The sequence below is a fragment of the Cynocephalus volans genome, chromosome 5, assembly GCF_027409185.1.
Source record: "Cynocephalus volans isolate mCynVol1 chromosome 5, mCynVol1.pri, whole genome shotgun sequence".
In the NCBI taxonomy this organism is placed as follows: domain Eukaryota; kingdom Metazoa; phylum Chordata; class Mammalia; order Dermoptera; family Cynocephalidae; genus Cynocephalus; species Cynocephalus volans.
The window spans coordinates 46,121,623-46,148,786 of NC_084464.1; the positions used below are offsets into that span (position 1 = coordinate 46,121,623).

General features: G+C 43.3%; 1 protein-coding gene across 3 annotated transcripts in view; it reads right to left on the reverse strand.

Annotated features, from left to right (window-relative positions):
• Positions 1-1,782: 1,782 nt before the first annotated feature.
• ILRUN (inflammation and lipid regulator with UBA-like and NBR1-like domains) overlaps positions 1,783-27,164 on the reverse strand; it is an 81,779-nt gene continuing 56,397 nt past the window's right edge. Inside the window, exons 4-5 of one of the 3 annotated variants that reach the window (XM_063096589.1) lie at positions 21,671-21,774; positions 1,783-5,078 (exon numbers count right to left, since the gene is read on the reverse strand). In XM_063096589.1, the coding sequence (XP_062952659.1) occupies positions 5,043-5,078; positions 21,671-21,774 (140 nt within the window). In that variant the 3' untranslated portion in view covers positions 1,783-5,042. Of the gene's footprint in view, positions 5,079-9,983; positions 10,172-21,445; positions 21,775-27,164 lie in introns of those variants that run through there. The other 2 variants (XM_063096587.1, XM_063096588.1) reach the window with 2 other exon arrangements.

A 27,164-nucleotide genomic window follows, 5' to 3' on the forward strand; every position in this document is an offset into this window, starting at 1 on the left:
CAGGTGAGGGAGGGGCCTTCTCAGGAACAAGCTGAGAGGCACCCAGGTACAACTTGAGCTGGGGCAGGGAGGTGGCTTGAGTACCTGTTTGTCAGGAAGGCTAGGCTTGGACCACGGCAACACCTTCCTGATATTTCCCAGACTCAGCTGACAGCCCCCTCCCTGTCACCTAGCCCCCGTGGGAATGGCTTGGGTCAAGAGCTACTATCAAACTTACTCCTTTCTCCCAAGGCCTGGTGACTTCTTGACAGGTTACAGCCCCAAAGACAAACAGATTCTGCCAAGCAAATAACTGCTCAACAGTGGGGATGTTGGGGAAGGCCTGGGAGTAGGTTGGAGCTGCCAGCAGACTGAGGTGACGGGGTAGGGGCCCCTCCCCTGCAGAGAACAAACAGCTGTGGGCACCTGGAAGGAAGCAGGATGCAGATGGACTGTCACAGTAGAGGGCATTCGCCCTGAGGGTCTCTGGGCCCATCTCCCACGTTCCCTCATTCTGAGCTATCAGGCTGCTCTCTGAGAAACAGGAGTCACATTCTGGCCCTTAGAGCAGGAGACCAACTCTTTGTGGGGCCTGTTTCTTTTATGCAAGCTGTGGACACAGGTTCCCTCACTGAGCTGCCTACAAGGAGGTGGCCAGGAAATCCCCTCCCCCCAACTACTGCACCCTAGATCCCCTGGCTCACAAGCATCATTTAGAACACACAGCTTTGCCAGGCAGGGTGAAGGTCAATCTGGGGGTCTGTAGATAAAAGGCTGGCTTTTGAGTTAAATGAAAATAATGCTGGCATCTGGGAGGGCATCGGTCCAAGCCTGACTCATCCATTAAGCTGTGAGACTTGGGCAACTCCCTTCCCTCTCTGATCTCACTCTCTTCAACACAGAGGGGTGACAATGTGACTGAGGACAAACTTCAGTCCTGAGCTCTGAAGAATGCTACAGATATGACAGGATGGAGCTAGTAACCCTCTATTTACCATCGTATTTTCCAGTTAAGTTTCTTTCAGGCTCTTGTAACTCCTGCTCAATGCTCTATGAGCCAAACCCCTTACCTCCATCAAGGTCAAGGCTGTCTCACCTAAGTACATGGGCTGGGTTCCAAGTTCACTTGCCAGTTGCGGGCTGGGTTCCAAGTTCACTTGCCAGTTGTCTGGAGTGTGGTCTCTACCTATATCTCAAGCTTCCAGGCCAGCCCACAAAAACCTAATCCATAATAAACCAAAAGGAGCACCTCGAGCACCCAGGAACTATACCCAACCACCATGGAAAATAATTAAGATGCATTCCCTCCTCTAAATGTAGGATGCTAAGCGCACAGGTAGGAATGAGAACTCCCCAGCTCTAGCTGGTAAGCTTTCCCAATAGGAAAGATGCCCGGGATGCTCTGCCCTTTTCCTGTGCTGTTCCTGTACCTGTGCTATGTACGTGGACAAAGAGTAAGGGCCCAAACAATGCTTGTTGGATGATCAACACTAACTTGGCCAGTATTTCTCATGTGCTGGGACAGAGTGGTGAAAATAGAGGCATGGCACCCTGGTGACCTGAATGCCATTTGGAGGCAGTTTCCTTACCTTTCTAATCACTGGGTGCCAGGAAGGACAGTGGATCCAATTATAACCCCAAGACTCATTTCCCAAACATATAATGAGCCTCAGGGTCTCAGTTTTCCCATCTGCAAAAGGGAAAAGCCCAGAGACCAAAAGGTGCTCATCACAGAGCCATTGTGGGGCCATGCAGGTCACAAGAGGCTTGAGGGCACAATAAAACTCAATGACACATATGAAAAAAAGTTTTTTTGGTGTGTGTTAATTTAATCATACAAATATTCATTTATACAGTAAGGAAAAACCTCCTCATCTTCATCTCCTCCTAGGCACCATGAGGCCCCACCACAAACACCCACCTAACTTGCTTGCTACATACACCACTGTCCAGGTGGAAGGGGCAGCCATTGCTACTCCTGCATTCACCCAGGGAAACAAAGGAAAGGTGAGGCAAGGAGGGTGGGGTGGGGAATCAGCTTGCATTTCTGAGCCCTGGCAACCTTACCATCCCTTCCTGCTGGGGCTCAGGCTGAATTTAGGGAGGTATTTATTCTCATGCCCACCTCTGACCTTGGCCACCCTCTGGCCACACCAACTGTGTTGGTAAGGTTCTCTCCAGGCTAGAAGTGCCTTTGATGGGCATAAGGTTACAGTCAGTCCTTTCTGGGTGACAGAAAGCTATTTCTTGTAGAAAAATGCCCCAAATTCAACTGTCCCCACAGCAAAAAGAAAAAAGGCATGCACACGTGCACACACACACACACACACCTCACTCCACACACAACATGCACACAGACAGGTTCTTCCCAAGGCTGAGCCCCTCTGTCTCCCCAACTGGGTCCAGGCCCTATCACTTATGAATGGTGCCTGCCTCACCTCCTGGGTGCCAGACGCTGGTGGTCCTGCCCAGAGGTGGCCTGCCACTTGGTGAAGATTCTAAGAGCATGGACTACTGGCACTGGGAGGTGGCCTCTACCACCCCACTAGGCAGGGTAGAGAGGGGCTCTAGGCATTGCTCAGGAACCTGTACCAGTGATGGGAGAGAGAATGAATGGTACTGATACCCTCCTGGGCTTGGGGAACCACAGGCCCCCTCAGCCCCCATGCCAAGGCTTGCACTTGCTCTGACCCTCTATAAGAAACTCACCTCTCCAAGGATGTGCACAGAAATGGTATGTTCTTGGGAAGAAAGCCAAGGTGCTTGGGACATTTAACTTGCCAGGTAAGGTTACCTATAGGCAAGAGGAGAAGCAGGATGTCTCTGACAGGGCTAAACTCACTGATGGTGACCTAAGAAGCCCCTGCTGGGAAACTGGGAAAGAGCACCTAGTATGGGGCTGACAAGGAAACCAGGAAAGCAGGGACCTCCCGTGATCCTGCCAGGAGCAATTGCAGAGGTGGTACTTCAAGGCTATCAAGTGAAGAGTGGCTGGGCATGCATGGGCTCCAGGGTGGCAGTGTCCCAGGAAACTGGCACCAACAGCAGCAGTAGTCAGGGCCTAAATAGGCCCTCAGACAAAAAGCCATCCTGAGCCCTGTGGCTGGGTGCCTGGCAGGGTCTCCCCACTGCTCTGCTAGGGAATGGGGCACTCACGGATGCACAGAAAGTAGGTGCTCCAGAATAAGCCCTGGTCTAGCCCTAGACCCAGCTGTATTGCCCTTCTCAGCAGGCTGGCTCCACCCACCCCCAGGGCTTCCCCAGTGGACCAAATTCATTCCCCCTTTTATTTTTGGGGGGTTGGGCAGGTGAAGGGAGAATTCCATACAAGTTTTTCTCTCACAATCAAGTTTTAAAAAACAACAGTCTCAGAAGAGGATGAGGAGGAACAAACATCACACATTTTTTGGATCTCAGACACCCAGACAGAAACAGACAGGCAGGCAGACCCTCATCCATACCCAGGCTATATGACCCCTTGCAGCCACTCATCACCTGGTCTCCCTGCTTGTCTCACCCCCAGGGTAGATGGGGGTGTGGTAACAGGCAGACGACCCTGCAACCGCACCCCATATCCGTATCCCCGGCTTGCTCTCAAACAAACTAAGACTCAAGGGAAGGAGGGGGTAAGAAGAGAAGGACTTTGCATATTCTTGTATCTTTGGCAGACAGCTGTTCTAGCCTGGTTCAAGCTTCCCATGGAGATATCCACACCTCAACCTGCTTGGAATTCGCAGGATGCCAGCCAGTAAGGCCAACTGCCCAGGTGAGCAGCCAGCCAATCCAGTTGGACTGCCCCTTGCCTACCTCCCCACCAATAACCGAGCACCCTGCTCAGGGTGGGGGAACTGAGGGGTAGAGGGGTCTTCTCATTTCCATCTAAATGTGGTCTCCAAGATCAGGTAGTCAGTGACCGTGGCCCTTCTCCATGACAAATTTCCTATTCAGGGCTGTATCTTCATACCTTAACAGCTCAGCCTCCACTAACAGGCTGTGAAAACACCACAAAGGACAACTGGAGGGAAACACAGGGAAGAAAGTTGTGTGACAACAGAGAAGCATGGGACACCTTCACACTCTCCTGTTGCACACTTGCTGGTGAGCTGCACCAACACCCGTGTGTGTGTACGTGGCTCAAACACATACCCAGCAAAGAGGTAAGTTCCCAGAGCAAATGGGGAGCCACTGCATGAAGAATCCAAAAAAGTAAGCATGATGCCATTTCTCTCTGCCAAGAGAAACATGGAAGAAAAACAATTTGAATTGTTACAAGTGTGTGCAGAAGGACACCTCTCGGCTTCAGAAACTCCCACGTCACCTGAGATATGTCCTCAAGGCTTCCTCTGCTGACAACATAGGGAAGTTTGGTCTTCAGAGAGGTTCTGGTGCTAACAAGCCACAAGGTTGATGAATACAAATGTCAAAGGTGTAAATCAACAGAAGATTAAAGGGAAAAGAGGAGGAAAAGGGTGATAACTCATTGGCTGATGCCATTAAAAACAAATGGGGTCAGAGACTTCTGGAGTCATGTGGCACCGCAGATGAACTCCTGTAGCACTGATCCGCAGAGTCCCCAAACATGCCACGCCAGCTTTTAACCTGAATCGCTTCCAGAGCAAGCACTATTCTTTAAAGAGTATGTTATCCCTTATTTAAAAAAATAAAAGTGGGGAAAGAGGAGGAAAAAATTAACATGTGCTCAAAACTACAACCTCTCTGTAGGCAAAATAATTTTTGTTTAAAAAGATGGCTTTTTTTCCCCCATTTTAAAATTTTTTTCCCTTCCCAAGTGACCTAATGACTCGATTGACGCCTAACAAACAAACCCCGAGGTGGCTGCATGAATTTCTTCTTGGTAGCCTCAACACCATTCCTGTGATTCAGCATTCACACACGCATACTGAGTTTACTCAAAACTAGTCTGTTCTGCTTCCTCCTCTTCTTCCAGGACGGGGAGATCAGAGCGAGGGGTCCGTGCGATGTGGTCTGCAATCCAGAGGAACCCCTTGCCCTCCCCCCAAAAGTCAGGCCTTCTTTTAATTTTTCTTCTTGCTGACACCCGTTTAAGACTGGCCGAAGGGGTAAGGCCCGTGGAGCCCCTGGAAGAGAGTGAAGACAGTCAGTGATGGCAGACACAGTAGTGCAACTTGACAACCAAACCAAGTACAAGAATCTATGGATCCTAGTGAGCCAAAGAAAGCCCAAATGTACAGGCAAGGCCTGAGGGCTGTCCTTGCCATACAAAACCTTAGCAGGCCAAAGATCAGTATATTTCAAGCTGCTAAGTTTCCCACTGAATCATATCAGCCAAAGAAAAGGGAGGCTGGAGAGACAGTCCCCACAGGTACATCAGTCGGTGCCAACCTTCCTCCACCCAGGTCACAAAGCTTTCCTATTTCCCTATTGACAGCACTATCTCAACCTCTCTGCTAAAGCTTCTCACATACCACTTTCTGTGCCTTAACTACATATATAGCTACTGCTGGCTAAGACATTTGTATCAACAAAAAACACTGCAGCAGAAACAGCAACTATCTACTCAGCACCTAGGTACAAGACATGGTACAGAAGTCCCCCTTACCCATGAGGGATACATTCCAAGACCCCCAGTAGATGCCTGAAACCACGGATAGTACCTAACCTTATATATACTATGTTTTTTCCTATGATAAAGACAAATTTATCAACTAGGCACAGTAAGATATTAACAATAATAACTAATAATAAAATACAACAATTATAAGAATATACTATAATAAAAGTTAAGTGAATGTGGGGTGTGTGTGTGTGTGTGTGTGTGTGTGTGTGTGTCTCTCTCTCTCTCTCTCTCTCTAAATATCTTAATATTTTCTGACCACAGTTGACTCCAGGTAGCTGAAACTGCGGAAAGTGAAACCGCAGATAAGGGGGGACTACCCTACGAGAAGCTTGTCGTACGTTGTCTTAAATTCTCATTTCTGCCTTAAAAGCCAAATGAGTATTAACATACACATTTGAGAGGTGGCCATTTTACTGCAGAAACTGAGAGACTTATTTAAGGTCATGTGGTTAGTAAGAGGCAGAGCCTCTGACAGACTGTGGTGTTCATCGTTCTCCCTACATTGCCTCTTCCTTGCCACATGATAAGGTTTATCCCAAATTCCAAAAGGCACTTTCTGTGCTGCTTGGCTGTGTGGAAAAGGCTTCAGTCTTGCTTTTCCCTTATGTTAAGAATGAGACACCAAGATATGCCAACACCAAAAGCAGCTGTATGAACACGCTGGAGGATGACATATGCCTACCTCTGCCTTCCCCTCTTCCTCCCTGCTGTGCTCCTGGGGTTAAGACCCAGTCAATGCCAAGACCTGGAAGGGCTGTCTAGAGGTGGTTAGCCAGAGATGCACACCCACCCCCCACTCCCCAGTTTCCACTGCAGTGGGATGCAGGATGTGCAGAACTGGGAGAAGGAGACTTGAGCCCAGCTGAGCTTCTGAGCCCAACTCTGCACCAGTTCACTAAAAGTGACCATGGGTGAGGTCCCTTCCCCTCACAGGACCTCAGGTTCCTCTTTAAATCCTTCCAGATTTAAGGTTCTAGGAGTTAACACAAAGTGCCTGGCTTGGCAAGCTGAAAAAATAGTATTCTAGGGAAAAATGCCTTTTAGTCATGCTTAGGCCATAGGTCAAAGCTGCCAAGAAAAGGGAACATGAAATTAAAGTTTCCACAGTTTTTTCAGTAGAAAACACTGAAATTGCTATTGCTTCCCTCCTGCCCCCTTACTCCCCCCACCCCTCCATAAAGCCCCAAAAGACCAGAAGTATGTCTCTAGCTGCTTTGGTATCACTGAACAAAAAAGCATGAGGAGGTGAATTTGGTGCTGGGCAGGTCAAAAGTGATGGAGCACCAACTATGTGCCAGATGCTGCAGTAGCACTTCACATATTCTCTTGTATATATCCTCAGAGATTCACTGAGACAAGTATGATCTCCACGCTCAGAGAGGTGAGGTAACCTTTTTTTTTTTTTTTTTTTTTAACAGATGACCGGTAAGGGGATCTTAACCCTTGACTTGGTGTTGTCAGCACCGCGCTCCCCCAAGTGAGCAACCGGCCATCCCTATATGGGATCCGAACCCATGGCCTTGGTGTTATCAGCACCGCACTCTCCCGAGTGAGCCACGGGCCGGCCCAAAGCTGGTGTTTAAAATGCTAAAGTGTCACAAGCTTTCAGCAGGCAAGCTAAGGCTGCAACCATTTCAACAGCCATAGCACCCACCTGCTCAACCAAGTGTGGCCTGGGGATGCAAAGAGCTCTCAGATTCCATTTTGTGGGGCCTGGTAAGAGGGTCACATACAACAAGGGTAGAAAGAAGTAAAGCAGCTTAAAACAAGCTGTTCTGACTCAGTACTTTCCAACAACATTCATTCATCCAGAACGACCCAAGTAAAGCAACAGAAGCTTAGATTCCCTTAAGATTTAGAACCAATACAATGCTCAAAGGCTCTGAGCAAGAAAAAAGCAAACAGAAAAAAACCAAAAACCCCGCCCCTACCTCCAAAATTTGAAAAACAAACAGCATTTGTTTTCTATGAAATATCTTTCCCCTTACTCTAAAATTAACTACTTTCTAGTCCAAAGCTCCACATACCTCACGTGGGCCTTAACAAGTACTGGCCTTGTGACTTGCCTGGAATACTTGGAGATGAGAGTACATGACTTTGTCAAAGAACTGTTGGGCATGCCTTTTTAACAGATATATAAAACAGGTTCTATGCAACTGGTAGAGGGAGGAATAAAGATGTGCATTTTCAAATTTCTACTTGAGTGCCCCAGATGCCATTCAGTGTGGCATTTAACTACGTTAGATTATGGTTATCATTGATCCTCTATTTACTGACTGAAGTTCTACGCCTTTTGGGAAGAAAAATGCGACCTAATATCCTTTCACCCAGAGAATGGCATTATTGTTGTTGATGTTTAACTGGTATAGAAAGGTGACTTGAGGAACAAGCTTTATTTTCCTTCCCCCCAAATTAACTACCATCACATCAAGGAAGGGAGAGGGGGCCAACTCTATTTCAAAACCACTTTATGATCCAGACTCACTGCATGCAGGATCATAGGTGTTACAAGTGGATCCCAGAACACAGGCAACACAACACCAATTGTAGAAGAACAGAGATCCCAAGAGCAGCTTGTCCAGGTTGTCCTGTGGCAGGAGGCCAAGTGGGAAGTGCATTTCCTGACAGTGGGATGGAGGTACATTCAAAATGGTAGGTCCATCCACATTTCATGTTGCACTGGAGCTCCAATTCCCAGTGTAACAGGTTCTGGTGGCCAACCACAGCCTAAAAGTAGGGTTTAGCAATACAGATAACGTTCACTCTCTTCTGGGGTCTAGCAACTCTTCAACTTTTATCTGTAGTGAAAAGTACACGCCAAATATTTTAACTAACCTGACATATCTCCTGTAAGTTGTGCCACTACTAATAAGGAAAACAGATTAAGGGACAGATGCATCAGATGTCCTGAATTCAGCTCTGACTCGAGCAAAAATTGAGGGCATGGGCATAATTACAAAACCAGTGAGTTTGATGTAGACCACCCTCCCCTATGAGGAATCATGTCCTTTCACATACAGATTAGCAGCAAGACTGATTTATGCATGTTAATAGAGGGAACAAATACTCAAACCCAGAAAAGGACTTCTGTATCCGACTCCTGGTCTAAAAGGCCTGTTCCCCAGGGCCTACCAAACTTGCATAGAAATGAGTTTTCGTGGGCAACATGAGTTGGAGCAGCCTCCTATCTGCTAGGGGGTAAGAAACTATCTAGGTCCATAGGTGTTGCCTCAGCCTTCCTTAAGCTTTTCACGAAACAGCTGTCATAGCTGTGAGCACTGGGACCTAAGTACAACTTGGCTAGAGAGCAGGCAAGCCCTCTTAAGGCACACAAGCTCCATACTCACCAGCTAAGACTGAGATGCCTCCCTGCTCACCAGTGTGGGGGAAGAGACCTTTGCGTCAAGCCATCTGAATGAGTACAGTAGCTGGGCCAGGTCCTGAACTGCATTTCCACAACAACTATAGCAAGCCATAATTTAGCTAGTTTTCTATAATATTTTTTAAAGAGAACGTTTATAGACATAAAAGATAAGCTTAGTCCCATCCATCACAATCTCCTGAAAGGACAATTTAAGATCTGGAATGTGTGACCTTGTCCTCAAAGCAAACCTAAAACTAACAACTATTGCTCTGATTTGTTTTGCACAATAGTTTATCGTTGCTCGCTCCTAGCCAGTGATTTTGTTATCACTGATCTTATGTACAGATACACCTGCATATGTTAGAGTTCTTCCTAAAATTAAACAGAAGTCAAAATAATTTTCCAAAAAGGAGTTTTAAAAAATTGTCACTGAGAGAAAACATTAACTGTATGTGAAAGTACTAAAAAACCAATTCTGTTTCAGCTAAAACAATTTTTTAAAGTTTATTCACAGGGCCAGCCCGTGGCTCACTTGGGAGAGTGTGGTGCTGATAACACCAAGGCCATGGGTTCGGATCCCTATATAGGGATGGCCAGTTAGCTCACTTGGGAGAGCGTGGTGCTGACAACACCAAGTCAAGGGTTAAGATCCCCTTACCAGTCATCTTTTTTTTTTAAAGTTTATTCACAGTTTTCAACAGTAGGCAGTACCATGCTATCAGGAGAGCAGGCTGCCCATGTATGAGGGTGGAACCTGACAACTATTTGTGCCTTGCACACAGTAGACTCAAGTATCAGTAAAATGAATGAAAGAACTGTGAAATACACTGCACTGGTGAGCCAGCTCTCCATTTTTTAACTTTCCAGGAAAAAAAAAAGGCTGAAAGTCCGAATTAAACAAGGATATCTCACTGAGAGCATTTTGGATTACTCTTTCTCTATATGAAAGCTTGTTCTTTAGATAAACCACCACAACACGGAAAGTTTCACATACCTGTCTTTATTTTGCATTTATTTGTGATTTGATTTAAATAAATAAAAAGGTTCACACAGGCTCATAAAAAGACAGGAGCGTTTGTTGTATGGCTGCGGAAATAACATGCTCTCCTGGTGTATACTGATGGCAGCATCAGATAACACCACAAGGGCCCTCCTCCTCCTCAATTTCCTGGGCCAGTCCCGGTCAGTGTTTCGCCCTCCTAGTGCTCCTTTTGTATCACTTATGTACACTGAATGCAAACACAGAAGAATACAGGGTTTAGTACTAAGTTGTGTCCTGATCCTGTTCTGCAAACATGGCATGATGAGGCCCTGCTCACAGGCCTGCCCTGGCTGGCAAGGGCCAGGAACTGACTAGGCCCTGATCAAACCCACCAGACTCTGATTAACTAGAAATGAAATTAAGTCTGTACTGGTTTAACGGGTAGAGCAATGAACACTCTCTTAGGAATACTCAAACCAGGGCCCTTTCCTTGGTGACTGCAGCCTGCTCAGAGAGGTTTGCTGGTGTTATAGTAGGGCCACTTCACCATGAGGGGACTTTTACAGATGATTTAACACCGCTGTTCAAGACACTTTCATGTGACAGTCCCCCCAAATTCAAAGACATATTTGATGCACTGGCCAGGACAAGTGTGAGAACCAGCCAAAGAATAGGAAAAAAACCTACTTGAATGCATGAGAGTTGATAACAGGGAAATCTCAGTTCACAGCCTTCGGGTTGTACCAAAACTGCTTAGAAGTTTAACTCAGTTGTAAGGCTGCTAAATATTTTTTTTTAAGTTCTGTAAAATCATTTTTTTTTTTTTTTTTTTTTTTAAAAGATGACCGGTAAGGGGATCTTAACCCTTGACTTGGTGTTGTCAGCACCACGCTCAGCCAGTGAGCAAACCGGCCATCCGTATATGGGATCCGAACCCGGGGCCTTGGTGTTATCAGCACCGCACTCTCCCGAGTGAGCCACGGGCCGGCCCTGTAAAATCATTTTTTATACTTACCTCTGTAACACAGTTTTTCTGTTGCTCTTAACTAACTTCTACAGTCCTGCTGGGGAACTTCTTGTCTATCCATTCATCTTCCCTCTACCCACCCACACAATGCTTCAAAATCCATCCCACCATCCTTCCTCTCTCTATCATCCATACTTCAAATCTCCCTCCATTATCCATCCTCCCATCCATCCAAAGCTCCTATGGCCAAAGGCAACTCCCACAGTCTTCATTTACCCCCTTACAAATCAAGAAAATCACCATGAAGAACAGAACTCAAACATAATCGTGAATAAAAACACATTATTTAAAGTTCTACAAGGAGATGGAGGATCCTAGCTGAGTTCAACTTCCCCTTTCAGTAAAGACCTCAGAAAAAGCTAATTTGCTATTTGGAACTCTAGCTCCAAAGATCTCATGTGTGCTAGAATCCAAGTGGGACACTGGCAGACAGAGAGATCTCTCACGGCTATCTTCTAGGGTAAAGGAGATTTCTGAAAAAGGGAGAAAGAGCTGATAAGAGTTTCACTGGTGAGGACACCCAAGAGAAGCTTATCCATGTTTCTAGCCACTACACTATGGGTGTTCTGCTAAGACACAGGATATGGCTGCTAGTCCCACTTCCTCTCAGAATTTCCATTCAAGCTCCTGGAACCTTCTGTCAACTACTCTTTCCTCACAAGCCATCATCACCCCCATCTCTCTCATATTAATTCACATGCATCACCCCCCCCACCCCAGAACAGCTGGCTGATTGAGGGAAGAGAATAAGTTCTCTCTCTTCTCCTTGCTCCCATTAAGCCATACTTGGTTTCATCTTGTCACTCCCCCACTCAAAAGTACTGCTGGCACTCTGTTTCCTTTCACAAGAAATGTGAACTCCTCTTTGCTTGGCTTTCAAAGGTCTTCCTCTGAAATTCGCCCTACCTTCTTTAAGCACACCTCACTGGCATAGCTAGGTTAGTCAGTGTCCTGTGAAAACATCGTGCCTGTGGTTGCCTCTGGGCCTTCCCACATGTGGTCCTCTTCCCTCCAATTCAGTTAGAATCCATCATCCATCAAGGTATCACTTTCCTGATTACTCCAAACCTTACTGCTTTCTCCTTCTTCCAGATTCCTATGAGCACTTAAAAGGCAACTGGAGCTCAACACACTCCATCTTTACTGGCTCTCATCCTTTCCACAGGGCTAGTCACACCTATGTAATCAGATAGTGAATTCTTTGAAGACAGGGATTAGCACAGGCTGAGCACGTAGGAGGCCTCACTAATTGCCTGAATAATATCAAAGCTACCTCTGTGGGGCTGTCCTGTGGCTCACTCGCGAGACTGTGGTGCTGATAACACCAAGGCCATGGGTTCAGATTCCACATAGGGATGGCTGGTTAGCTCACTGGGTGAGTATGGTGCTGACAACACCAAGTCAAGAGTTAAGATCCCCTTACCGGTCATCTTTTTTTTTTTTTAAAAAAAAGGCTACCTCTGTGTAAAGCAAACAGTTTTAGCTGGCCCTTTGGCAGTGAAATCACAGCAAAAAGTTGAAGACCCTCAAGCCTTTGCAGGAGAAAGTCCACAGCTTTGGAAAGGGTTTATTTATTTACTTATGCAGCTGGCTGGTATCGGGATCTGAACCCTTGACCCTGGTGTTATCAGCACCATGCTCTAACCAACTAGGCTAACCAGTCAGCCAAGTTTCACTTTAAATTGAGCTCTAAGGAAACCGACATCTTTCCTCTGAGGTATAACAGCTCTTAATCTTACATTTTGTTCTGGTCCTGCTAGAATACAGTAACAGCAGACTTAGCTGAGAACAAGTACTTTGAAACCTGAGCCATCTACCCCAGGAGACAAATTCTCACATTTTTGAATTACACTTTATCTACTTGTACCTGTAATTTCACTAGTCCTACTCTGACAACAGAAATTAAAATGCTGAATTCAAAGTACAGGGAAGAGAATGAATCTTTACAACCAAAATAAAATATGCCAGCAATTAGGGCCGGCCCATGGCTTACTCGGGAGAGTGTGGTTCTGATAACACCAAGGCCACGGGTTCGGATCCCATATAGGGATGGCCGGTTGGCTCACTGGGTGAGCAGGGTGCTGACAACACCAAGTCAAGGGTTAAGATCCCCTTACCGGTCATCTTTTAAAAAAAAAAATGCCAGCAATCTTGAGAACACTAGCTCTGTTTTATCTACAAGACTGCCCAGCATCAGAACAGTCTAAAACAATGCTCAGAGCTCCAAAGCAAATAAAATGGAGCTGGACAGCTTTGAAGCTGTTGAGGTACAAAAGGGAGAGTTCTTGGAGATACTTTTTAGTCTCAGTCAGAAAGTAATGTTACAAACAACAAAAGAAATTTTCTAAGGCCCATAGTGTTTGCTTAATTTATTTTTAAAACGTACACATGACCCATGCCAATGCAAACACCAGCAAGGCTGGGAGGACGTTATTGGCTCTTCTGAGTTTTCAGAAGAGAGTCATCAAAACATCACTAAACCCAGAGTCTCCTGGCAAGCCCCTTGTGGTACAAAATGTGCTAATCTGCCAGCGAACTTGGGCAGGTCCCTCAGTTGCTCTGTGTTGCTTCCTCCTTGGACACAAATTCTATTGCAGCTCCTGCAGATGAACGACAGGGTCTCTAAAACCTGACACTAAGCGTATAAACCACCTACAGAGAACAGCCAACGAACTTCACTTGCCAGCAAAGCTCATCACAGTGTGGTCTAGAACAACAGACTCAAACTGAGTCCCTGGGTTCCAGCCCATGACCCAGCCTCAATTTGCTGTGTAAATGTGAACAAGTTACTTACAACTTCTGTATTATTTTGTCAAATGAAGATTATAACTACAAAAGTCACAAGAGTATTGTGAATTAATAAATAAATGCAGTAAAGGGGCTTTGGATCGTATAAAGTGGTTTATATACTTAATTCTAACAATATTAAGCTCAGTCCTTTGACCTCTTCTCTATCTATATCAGTGGTTTCCAAGTGAGGGAATTTTGCCCTCCCACCCCCAGGGACATTTGGCAATGTCTTGAGACAGTTTTGGTTGTTACACTGCAGGGAGAGAGGGTGGTACTACTGCTATCTAGTGGGTAAAGGCCAGGAATGCTGTTAAACATCATACAAGACATGCATAAAACACACATACCCCTGACCTGACTCATCTGGTCCAAAATGTCAATCAATAGTCTTAGTCAGTCAGCTGAGAAACCCTGCTCTACACTTATCATTTAGAGGATCGCATCCAGTCTCATAGCATCAGATACCATCCATGCGACACACTTCCAAATTTATATCTCCACCTAGACTTCTCTCCTAAACTCTATATCCAACGTGGATATGCGACAGCCCACTTGACACTTCCATTTGGATGTTTATAGAAATCTCCAGTGTATCCAGAATGGAACCCCTGATCTTTGCCCACACTTCTACCACAGCCTTTCCCCTCTCCATTGATATCTCCAAGGATAGCAACTGCTCAGGCCAAAACTGTGGTGTCATCCTTTACTACCTCTTACATCCTCTTCCAACCTATTAGCAAAGTCAGTCAGCTCTAGCTACAAAAGAGATTCAGACTGGGACCACTTCTTCTACCTCTGCTGCAACCATCCTGGTCCAAACCACACACTGTCTTTGCCTGGATGACCACATTAACTTACCTATTGGTCCCATCCTTCTACCCTTACCCACTATTTGCCACACAAGAGCCAGTGATCCTTCTACAGCACTAAATCAGATCACATCACCCCTGTGCTCAGAGCAAAGGCCCAAAGCTTTAAAAGGGCGCACAAAGCCCTGCATGATCTGGTTTCTATCCTCTGACTTCATCTCCTTCTACTCTCACTCTCGTCACTTTGCTCCAGGCACTGGCCTCCTTGCTATTCCTTGAATACAGCCAACTTCCACCTTGGGGCTTGTACTGGCTGTCCCCTGCCTAAAATATTCTTTCTCTAGACAGCCTTTGCAGAAACAAAATCCAACTTTAAAAGAACAGTAGGACAGCCCCTAAATATTTTCTAATTATAAAATACTCAGCATGTTCAAAGGGAGATTTTAAATTTGCTCCAGAAATGTCTTTTGGCCACAATCAAGGAATATAGACAGGTTTTTGGGTTTTTTTGTTTGTTTGTTTGTTTTTTAAAAAGATGACCGGTAAGGGGATCTCAACCCTTTGCTTGGTGTTGTCAGCACGTGGGCTCAGCCAGTAAGCCAACTGGCCATCCCTATATAGGATCCGAACCCATGGCCTTGGTGTTATCAGCACCACACTCTCCTGAGTGAGCCACGGGCCGGCCCTTAGACAGGTTTTTTGTGGCTTCAAGAGGTATAGGTATTGTTGTCACAAGAGCAAGTTAACAGAAATTTCAATGCCAACAAAAATCTAAACCCAAGTGACCACGGAGGTTTCTAGGGAATCTTTTCCCTTCCTGGAGACTAGAGAGAAAGTACTAGCTTGTAGGGAGAAGGGGTTAAGTAGTAGAGAAGTCACATAATGTTTGGTCAATAATTGCTTTGATCCTCATTTGAAATGTAGTTGTATACTACAGAAAGCCCACAGCTGTTAGCTCAGCCAATAAAAATGTATACTTGAACATTGTAATTGGGAAGTAATATAGCGCAATGTTAACAGAGCAGAGGAGGCTTAGGAGTCAAAAACAACTGCTTTGCTCATATCCTGGTCTTCCCACTTCCTAGCTCCATGACCTTGGGCAGGCAAATCATTGAACCTGCATACCTCAAGTCTCAGTAACTGTAAAGGAAAGATAGTAACAGTACCTACATCATGGTACTAAAGTGTGGACTAAATGAAGTAATGCATATCAAACAATGAGCCTGCTGGGGAACAAAAACTGGGGTTACAAAGCAAGGAGGCAACTGGTGGTTTTTGTTATAAGCTTTGTAGAACTACTTGGCTCCTTAAACTATGTACATCAATAATTTTAATAATAAAAATTAAATTCAAAAAGTCCTCAGCACAGTGCCTGGCACATAGTAAGTGCTCAATAAATGGCAGTTTTATAGCTCTGATTACTGCACTTTCATCAGGCTGGGAGTAGTGTATTTTTGCTACCTGTCCCTTGCTAGAAGAGAACATAAGCTGAATAAAATATCAAGTAATAGTTTTCCTTCCAGCTTTTCTTTGAACCATCTTTAAACCTTTCATGAAAAGGATCTGCATGAAGAAGACTCTGAGGTTTCATGGCAATAGGAAGATTACACTGGTGCCCTCTAATGCCTTACATAATCATTAGTACAGCTAAGAACACCAACCATTGGGTCAAATTTGCCTTCTGAACTTGCCTTCTAGTCAAATTCAGTGCCCTTGGAACTGGACAAATACTGGGTCCAATTCCACTAAGTCATCTCAAACCCATCCCTCATTACGATGTTAAAGGTATTGGCCACTTCAAAGTAGATAATAAGATCCACAAGCAATTACATTTTCAGGCCCATATAGCAAAAGATTTGCATTTTCCAAACCTTCTCTAGTACCCACTACTATTTCTAAACCCTCACCTGCATGGAGAGAAAACTCTTCCAGACCTTAGTCAACAAAGATAGCAAGTTAGAAAAAGAGTTAATTTCTAATATAATAAAAGCAGACTGACTCCTGCTCTAGCTCCAAATCCAAAATGCTCTAGAGTGGTTGGCAAAGACAGAGAGAGAGGGAGGAAAAGGAGCAGGTGGGAATGCGGGCAGGCAGGGCAGATGGCACTCAGCAGTGGCTGACGCTGGAGGAGCAGGATGAACCTCCCCACAAAGATAATAACAAGTTTTTCCTTCTGAACCAGCACTTGGAGGAAGTAATAACAGTGGCTGAGACTGTAATCCAGTTTAAAGGAGGATTATATGACATATATCAGCCTCTAACATTTTTTTTAAAGTGAGAACAAATACAAAATAAGAGCCACAGTCCAAGTAACAAAATAAATGAATTTAGGATCTTTTAGCTCCCCCAGTATGAACTATTACTCCTTAAGAGAAAGGAAGCAAAGCATTTCACTGTCCTGAAGGACAGCCCCTCAGTTTTTGCCAGCCGTCCTGAATCAGACCATTTGGTGTCTTATTTGGAGATTTTTAAAAATTTAGAGATTAAAAAAATTACTGGCATATAAGAAAAAGATATCTAATTTTAATAGGGCTTTCTTTTCTTCTTCTACATCTCTGTAGATTGTTTTTCATTACTCTTGCTGTCCAAACAGAAGCTACTCTGGCCCCCAGAGATGAGTCAGAATGCCAGAATTTATGGCAAGACTAGCCTTGAGTCAAGAGAGTGAGCACCTATCTTACTTTGAGTGTTAGTCCTCAGGGGCTCCTGAGCTAATCACATAAAAAGAGTTAATTAAAATAGCTTCTAACTTTCACCAATATTTGACCTCACTGTCCACCTGGGATAGGTCGGGCACAATTGAGCTGACAGTGAGGCCAGCCAATTTCTAACAAAAGCAAGGAGCCAGCTTTATGAATCTTTGGAGCAGGTCAGCACATACTCACTTTTCTGACTCCCTTGGGCAACTCTCACACAGGGAGGGGCCAGGCCCTCTGTGTTGTGGGAGGCAGCTAGATCAGGTGTTCCCACCTAGCACTTTCCCCCTCCAAGGACCAGGACACTGAGTCTAGAGTGTTTATGACTGGTTATTCAAGAGTAGCTGGGGAAGGACTCCGGGGTGTCCAGTTCCTGGCACTGACACATGTGCCACTCTGCTAATATATCCACCAAGCCCTCATAGAGCAGGTGCCAAAAGCAATCTTTTCATTTCATCCTACCAACCTTAGCAAGTTAAACTGTAACTATGGAGACAGCAGGAAACTATCTGCCTACTAAAACTGTGGTCATGAGCTTCTAAGAGCATCATGTTCTTTCCCAGCCTTGATGGTAGGCAGGAAATTTCTTTAGAGTAAATCGAATCTATTGTCACTCAATAATCCCTGATCTCAATGCATAAGGCATCCCTCCTACCCATCCAATAAAGATGGAACCTGGGATGAAGTGAAAATACTTCCCAACTGCAGAGCCCCAGGCATCTTTCTTCCTTTCTACTCACTCATAAATAAAAGGATGCTATTTATTCTAAACACCATATGGTTTGTGTACCCTGAGAGTTAAATTTTAAAAACTATTTTTATCAATCAGGAAAAGAAGTCACTACTTTAAAGACCCAGTAAATAAGACAGCTCTTCAAAAAGATGCCACAGGCAATGCTCAGTTTACACAACAGCCACTTATCTTATTTCAACTCTGCCTCTTTCACCCTTGATGATACTGGTCATCAACTCAGTTCATGCTTTCCCTCAACATAGCCTCCAGCCCAACGAGAGGATCTAGGGAAAGCCCAGGTTCACCTACCAGGAAATACCTTTTAGTAATGTGCCACCTGGACTTGAATTCTAGCTCTGCCCCTCACTGGCTATGTGATTCTGGGCAAGCGACTTAGTCCCTCAGAGCTTTTGCTTCCTTATCTAAAAATAAGATCATACACGAAAAGTACTTGGCAGCAAACCTAGCATACAGGAACAGTTAAAAAATAATTCTGGTATATACCTGATCTCATCACTTTATCAACTATACACTTCAGAACCTCAAGCATGCCTGCCTTTAGAAATAAATAAATCATGTATTTACGAGCTAAATATAAATGTTTAGGATTAGCTCTGCTGTTAAGTCTTGCCTTTAGCAAAGATTTATGATATATGTCTACCCATATCCATTTAAGTATAGTTCTAATTCTTATCAAAGCCATTTGTAACTATTTCATCCACTACTCCTCAAAGGAACACACTGCAACCAACTAAACCTATCTCCCATTGTTCATCACCACTCACACCTCTTGACCATAGGTCCCTCAATCATTCTGCTCTTAGTGCTTAAACTGTCTTCCATATCCCTGTCCTTGCTGTATGTCTGTCTTTCCAAATCTTATCCAGCCTTAGAAAAGTCATTTCTTCAACTCCATCTCATTTTCTCTAACTCTTATTACTTCCGATGCCATTATGCACAAAATTATATATTTTGATTGTGTTGTTCTCTACTCACCAAATTCATACTTCATCACAACTGAATTGCTCTCTAATTGCTTTGTGCATGTTTCATTCATCTCCCTTACTATACTGTTAAGCTCCTAGTGGGTAGGAATCACATCTTTTATTTCTCTTGAGTCTCCTACTGTACAGTGTACACTGCTCTAAACAGTGCACAGATGTGTTAATATATACTTACTGATGACTGTCTATGCCCTATTCTATTCCTAAGGAGCCCTGAGAGGTGGAACTGACTGACTGCAGCCCAAAACGCTTTCAGAAAACTTGCCACATGCTTCATATAAATACTTTCTGAATAAGATTCTTAGATTAGGAAAAAAAGGAGATCTCAATTTCTTTTTAGGATCTAAGTTTCACATTTTCAATGCATTATAGTCAACAGTCTTCTTGGATGCTATTTCTAATAGGAAGCTTTTCTCTGTGGTTCTTGCAAGTGCTACTTCTAAATGATCTTACAGAGTCCATAAAAAAATTAGATTAACATACCATTAATTCATCAACTTCAAGATATACTTCAATAGCCTCACCACAGTCCAGACCTTCCAAAAGCAGCAGCACCTGGTAGGACCTTAATTAAGGCTGGCAGAAAACACCCCACCCCAACCCTCCACCCCACCATCATCAAAGAGTTGGTTAAAAAACATCAGTCCCTAAAGCAGAAGAAAAGAACTAACGAGTTCACAACTCAGGGAGATGAGTGCACTGCCCTGGCCAGGAACACCAGCCCTCTCCTAAGACTACAGTGACAGCTGAGCCCAATAGCTCACAGCTGGGTAAAGTACCTTCCATTAGAGAAATGACTGGAGCAACTGGTTTGTCTCTGCCAACCTTCACCTTCCCATTAAAGTCAACTGCCTCAAGTTCCTATTCTAACAAGGAATGCTTAGCCTAGTGCTGGCTCATTAATACCCAAAACAGTCATAGACTCTAGAGGGTTAAACTTAAGAAAGAAAAAAACTGGAGAAATAGAAGCTTAGAAGAAAATCTTTTACTTATTATTATTAAAGATGTGAAAAGTCTTTCCTCAAATATAGGCAATTTACTGCCTTGCCAATCTAAATCTCTTATATCCTGTACAACTAACACAACTCCACAAAACCCTTTGTAATGACCATCCAGTCAACCAATAAATCAATCCTTCGTTATCCTACTACTACTGAATGAAGTCCCTCTTACTAGGCCCTTGTGGCAAAAGAGGATTCACATCACCAGGTTTCTTTCTTGATTTGTCTCTTGATTGAGACCATATTAACCACTGCTCAGAAAAATATTATTCTTACAACATAGCAACTTGCCCCTCAAATAAACATCAACTTTATTTTTAAAATTGAGGGTGAATGTCAACATGAAGCAAGGAAAGACTTAACCATTTATGTGACTATATAGGTGGGATGCTGGGCTTAATGTAGAGCATTATTAGTCTGAGAAGAACGCACAGGAATGCTCACAGGACTCCACCACATGAACCAACTACAACAGTGAGCTTTCAGCATCAGGGCTTTATTCAACCAACCAAAACCAACAACCAAGAACCATCATTACCTTAGCAGAGTGTAGAAGATGCTGTTTCATCAATTAGCATAGAGAAACAGATCAAGAAATCAAATGCCTAGAAGAGAGTCTCACAAAAATCAGAATATTTAAAATCACAGTTAACAAATAATTCTCTCACTTATCCTTCACATATGAAGCCAAAATGTCAACTGGGCCACTCTGGATTGTGGGTGAGGAAGTCAGTGTGCAATAAGAGGCAGAAAGACATGAATAAAAAGACATGCAGGGCTGGCCCCGTGGCGCACTCGGGAGAGTGCAGCGCTTGGGAGCACAGCGGCGCTCCCGCCGCGGGTTCGGATCCTATATAGGAATGGCCGGTGCGCTCACTGGCTGAGCGCGGTGCAGGCGACACCACACCAAGGGTTGCGATCCCCTTACTGGTCACAAAAAAAAAAAGACAAAAAAAAAAAAAAAAGACATGCAAACAGGTAAATGAAGTGAAAGCCCAACAACAACATTTAGAATAAATAGTTGAGCTTGTCTTTTTCCTCTGAAAAACAAACAAAAACCCAACCTAAAACCAAAAACAAAGTAGGAACAAATTCCAAATGTGTGTTGTTGTTGTTGCTTTAAACTTAGTATACATTTATACTGCAAGCATGGCTAATGATATTTGTGACTTTTTTTTTTTAATGCTAACGGTAAATAATTTTGCTCTTTCAACACCCAAACCAGAGCAGAGACAGGATTAACTACAAATGTGGATGAAGCAACATCCACAGGACATGAAGATGGGGGGGAGGGGAGAAGGGGTAGGTTTTTGTGTTGTTACTGTTGGCAGGAGAGCTAAGCAGTCTTAAAGAACCTCCTCCGGGGAGTGGCAGTCTAGGATTCTAGGTTTGCCATGAAGGGGTATCACAAATCCCAAGGCCCACCACCTACCCCTTCTCCTCTTCTCCGAGGGCACCTACCTTACTGTAAGTCACTACTGATAAGTTGTTTGCGTGACTGCTGGGGGACAGATTTACAGAGTTCTGTGAGAGTCTATTCTGATCTTGCTCGGTTTGGTCAGGAGCAGGAGCCCATGTGTTTTTGCTGATCGAGTCGAACCCGGAACCCCCAGGGTCTTTTAAGTTGTTTTCATCTGATTGTCGGTTCTTTTGGGGAGAGGCAAACGGGTTGAAGTTTCCTTCTACCTTGCGATGTGGCTGTGTGTTGAACTCCGTTTCAAAAGATGACAGCTGCTGCGTTACTCCTAAAAGTCCACCCACCTCCACACTGAGAATCACCCAGATGACATCTGAAACAAAAAGGCAACTCATGTCAATACCAGGCATATCCTTGAGGGCTAAGGCAGCCACCACCACACATCACCCAAATCATAAAAAGAAATGTTCTTCTATGTGCTAGTTTTACACGTTTGCTGACAAAGCTGCCCTGTACATTTGCACTGTGTGCATTTCTACATTTCTAGTAATGTCAAGTTCAAACTCTGGTACAAAACCAGTAGAGGTCTGTGGTGAGATCCATGAAATTCTATTTGTAAAAAGCTTACCAGTTGATTCTGATAAACAGCCATATTTGGAAATCATTACTCCAAAAGACAATGATAAATAGATAGAAACCGAAAAGCTACTGTTCCCAGAATTAACAGCTCTTTGTGGTTTTTGCTTTATTTTGCATGTGTTTAACTCAGAAAATTCAGGGCAGGCATAATTCTTGAGTCAAAAAATACTTAGAATTACTAAAATTTAACTTATCACCCTCAACCCTTTTTGAGGCAATTTACAGTGACCATATATTGTCCAAACTAGAATAGTAAAAGAATGAATTATTAAATTAACAGCTGTTAATAATTACACCAAGACATAGGTGTAAGCCAGTAACCTAGACAAACTAGGACATACTTTTACCCTGGCTATTTTCTCAACCTATGTGATTAAAAGACACCATGAATTTGGTATACCTCAGACTTTCTAAAATAAACAATTTAATACCAATTTGCTTTTCTGTAATATTGGGAAACCCTACTAAATATCCACACTGAAACCGTAATAGTTTTTTTTAAAAAGATGCACCATAGGACATTTGATCATAATTCAGTTCCTGACTCCCTCAACTGCCAAAGCTAAGGGTTCAAATAGAAAAACAAATAGAGCAGTAGTGTCCTTTGATGTTCAGCACCTCACTTCAGAGAACAGTGGCATCTACATTCCTGCTGGAAGGTTTTCAAAAAGCAAGCTACAAAAAGGCCAAGAAGCTTTTAAGCATGTGAACTCTGCTGAAAACAAATATCAAAAATTGTCTAGGCTCCTAAATAACTGTTGAAAGGTTGATAGGAAAAGGCAAAAACATTTCATCAGTTAGTTACCTGGAAATACAGATAATATATAAGCCTAGAACAAATAACGACAGTGACAGAAACCGAAGAAAACCCTCTTAGGCTGTGTTTCTTCTCACCTTTTAATTTGAGATCTGTATCAGAAGAAGTGGATCTTAGAGTGTCATACAGACATAAATATTCAATCTAAGTTTAGTCGTTTGGGAGCTATATTAAGAACTGGTTTTACCCAAACATACAAGAGCCAGAGCCTAGTTAAGTGGAGATACAGTGACATCTGCTGTTCATATCTGGAATTAGCAACTCCTTTCACCTCTGAGAAGCCACTAATTCTACTAGCATCACTAGCATGACTCATAGGAATGGGCACCTATATAAATCCTTGTGTAAACTAGCACCATAAAATTTAAAACTTTTCATTTAACACTGTACATGCAGTGTGCCACTTCATTTAGAAATCTGGGACAGTGTCAGAGGACTTGCGTTCAAGGCTCTAAAACAATCTTGTAAACCAATATGATGTGGGCTTTAAAGAAAAATTCCTTCTGGTAATGGGTATGCCACCAGTATGAATCTGGCCCTCACATAAGAAAAAAAAAAAGAAAGAAAAATTCCACGGCAGGCAGCCTGAGGGAGATTCATTCCATCTCTCCTATCCTAGCTTTCTAACCAAAGGCAGCATTCCTTTACTCAACTATTCATTTTTCCCAAACAGATATGCCCTGTCTTATAGTACATTTATTCCTACTTCTCGTTACCCCCAATCTGTTTTACAAATTCTTTTGGAAGTACAAGATAGGTTTAACATACTCAGCCACAGGTTAGACGCTTCATTCTCTTAGCTCAGGAAACTAAATGCTTATGAGAAAGGATAGTCCTCTGAAAGCTGTTATCAGTAAATGAGATTAATGACATTTCCCCACCTGGCTTTGAGAACTAAAGCACCTTTAATATAACTCACTGGGTCTTATCATGTTTAAGCCACCTCATTCTCTTTGCCTTAGCTATTGCTCTGTACTGTTCACAGATTCCACATAATAGCTGTGAAACGAAGGTCATTTGAGAAACCACTGATTTATAAACCAACAATAAAACACCAGTTCTGATCCTCCAAAGTTATTACCATAATGGGTCGCCATGAATGGCAAAATATGCCTTCTACATGGTACAATCTCAGTCATCTAAGTACCACTTCTAGACCCAGATTCCAGAATGCATTCACCCCCTGCACAGTGTGTGTGTGTATTATTTTTAATCAAATAAACAAAAAAGGTAAAGATGGCCCAATAGGCTTGTTTAATAGGTTTACCACTCCCAATTCTTGCCAGAATGCCTTGATTACTGAGATAAGAACTAACTGTTAGCCAGATTATTTTACCATCTGTGATAATGAAACCATAGCTGGAAGTGATCAACCAATGAAACTGCTTTACTTTCTAGATAAAGGAGTTGAGGTCTAGAGGTAAAAGTGATAAGCCCAAGGTCAGACTTCAAGTTAGAAGCAGATTGAGAACTCCCAGATCTCAGTATAGCTCTTTATTTTTATTTATTTTCTTACTGGAACACAGTCAATTGTACAAATCTGTGGGGTACAGCACTGAATATATAATCCGGGTTCGGATCCCATATACGGATGGCCGGTTCGCTCACTGGGTGAGCGTGGTGCTGACCACACCAAGTCAAGGGTTAAGATCCCCTTACCCATCATCTTAAAAAAAAAAAAAAAGAGAGAGAAGAAACTTGTGCCTTAGTGTTATTTCCAGAAATTTTCTTTTAAAATGCAAATACCCCTCAAGGAACACATTATGCTACTTTAATCCCATCATTAGAACAACAAATTAGATCAACCAATGGGTACAAATTCATACAGGGAGAAGAGAAGCCTAAGAAAGGGCACTGAAGGGCCGGCCCCGTGGCTCACTCGGGAGAGTTTGGCGCTAGTAGTGCCGAGGCCGCGGGTTCAGATCCTATATAGGGATGGCCGGTGCGCTCACTGGCTGAGCATGGTGAAGACAACATCGTGCCGAGGGTTGCGATCCCCTTACTGGTCAAAAAGGGCACTGAAGAGGAAACAAAAAAGAAAGGGCACTGAAAGGAAAGCTGAGAAGGAAACAACAAAGAAACTACTCCTATGTCACAATTTTTCCAAATCAAACCCTACTTAAAAATGATAAGCTTTTCTCTTAAATGAGTGTAGGGAGGGAGTACAACTATCATTTAATCACTTATGTATTTACAAGTCTTAGGAAGCAAGGATCCCTGCCTCCAAAATCTAGCAAATCAGTGCCATGAAGTTAAAAGAGTAAAAACCTGTCCAGGACTGAAAGATTAGAATTGCCTCAAAACAAAAAAGAAAAACACAACCCTCCCATTAATTGAGTTGGGAGGAAAGACACAGATAAAGACAAGTGCAAAGTTAACAGGAAACATTTCTCCCAAGGTCATGCAGCAGCGGTAAAATGTAATGACCCTCTCTTTGTGTGGCTACTGCTTTCTCAACAATAATGCACCTAGACCCGATTTGCTATAGCCATATATTACTGAGGATAACCAATTGCTAAACTGCCCTTGCCTCATGACAGCACCCAAATTCTAATTAATTCTCGCTTCTCCTAATTCTGCTTCAGAAACAGCAGCAAATCCAGAACTGACATCCACATCTCTTAGAGCCTCCTCAGAATCCTTCAATGGAAACCCAAGCCTTATAAAAACCACTTCCTTCCTCTTTCTTGTTCCACAGCATTCCACAGTTCCCCTGGAGTGCCTTCCCTCACTGCGTCATGTCAATAAATCTGATTTTTGTCAGACTACAGGCTCATTCCAGGTGATCTTGGAACCTAGATGCCTTCCTCTTTTCTTCCTCCCAGCCCCAGCTCCTAGATGCAGAAACTCCACCCCCTCCCCAGCAGTCCAGCCCTCTTGTATGACTGTCCTCCCCTGAAGAGGGCCTAGCTGGCCCAACCATCAGATGATACTATAAGGAAGGAGGAAGTATGCATTCATTCAATAATAAAAGTATCAGAAAAGAGAGAAGGAGCGGCCCCAAGGATAAAGGAAAACCATGAGTGTTTGGTGTTCTTAGAAGCTGAGTGATAGTTTTTCAAGGACAACAGAATCATCAACTGGGTCCAGTGCTGCTAATAAGTCAAGTCAGTGCAGTACGAAGGACAGACCATTGGATGTACCACCATACAGGTCATTGGAGATCTTGAAAAGAGCAATTTTAGTGGAGTGGTGGGTACAGAAGCTTGAATAGAAAGAATTTGTGAGAATAGGAGATCAAAAGGACAAGAGAGCCACTATTGATACAGAATTTTGTAAGGAGTTTTGCTATGAAGGAGGGCAGATAAATGGGGGAAAAAAGCTAGAGGAGGAAAATTAAGAGCATTACATTATTTGTAACAGCAAGAACTTTAAAACAACTCAAATGTCTATCAAGATCATGCGGGTTATATGTTAAAAACACAGATTCCTTGGCACCTATCTGCAATGAACTAAAACAGGATTCATATATAAAATCTAAGTGTTTAGGGGCCGGCCCATCGCTCACTTGGGAGAGCGTGGTGCTGATAACACCAGGTCAAGGGTTAAGATCCCCTTACCGGTCATCTTTAAAAAAGAAAAAAATCTAAGTGTTTATAATGATACCTATAAAAAGGGGTGAACAAACCAAACATATCATTTACTCATCTTCATCATTCATTAGTTTCACTGAAAGCAATCAGAATACCAACTACTTACTCTAAAATTTAAAATTTGAGATCAAAAGTAAAGAATTATGCGTTTAACCAACCTTTTTTGTAGAAACTCAATTTCATGAATTTCAGGATAAGTCACTGTTAATGAAGAAAGGGGGTTTTGTCCCTCAGAAGAATTTCAGCTAATAAATGTGGAAGATATCACCACTTTGTAACCTCTAATGAAATGAGTCAGGCAACAATCATCAATGGATGAAACCATTAGGCAGAAGGTTGATGGGGAGAACCTGTGCAATGGTGAGACCAGGCTGTTATCATTTGAACCCTCTGATTAATCTTTGCATCACTAGGAGCTAAATAATTTTGAATAGTCAAAACAATTTTGAAAAAGAAGACAAAGTAATTCCTGATTCCTCAAAAATTTAGAAATGGAACTGACATAAAATCCAGCAATTCTACTCCTAGGTATATACCCAAAAGAATTGAAAGCAGGATCTCAAAGAGATATTTGTATACCTATTTTCACAGCAGCATTGTTAACAATAGTGAAAAGGTGGAAGCAACCCAAGTGTCCACTGAAAGATGTATGATAAACACAATGTAGTATATATATGCAATGAAATATTATACAGCCTTAAAAAGGAATGAAAT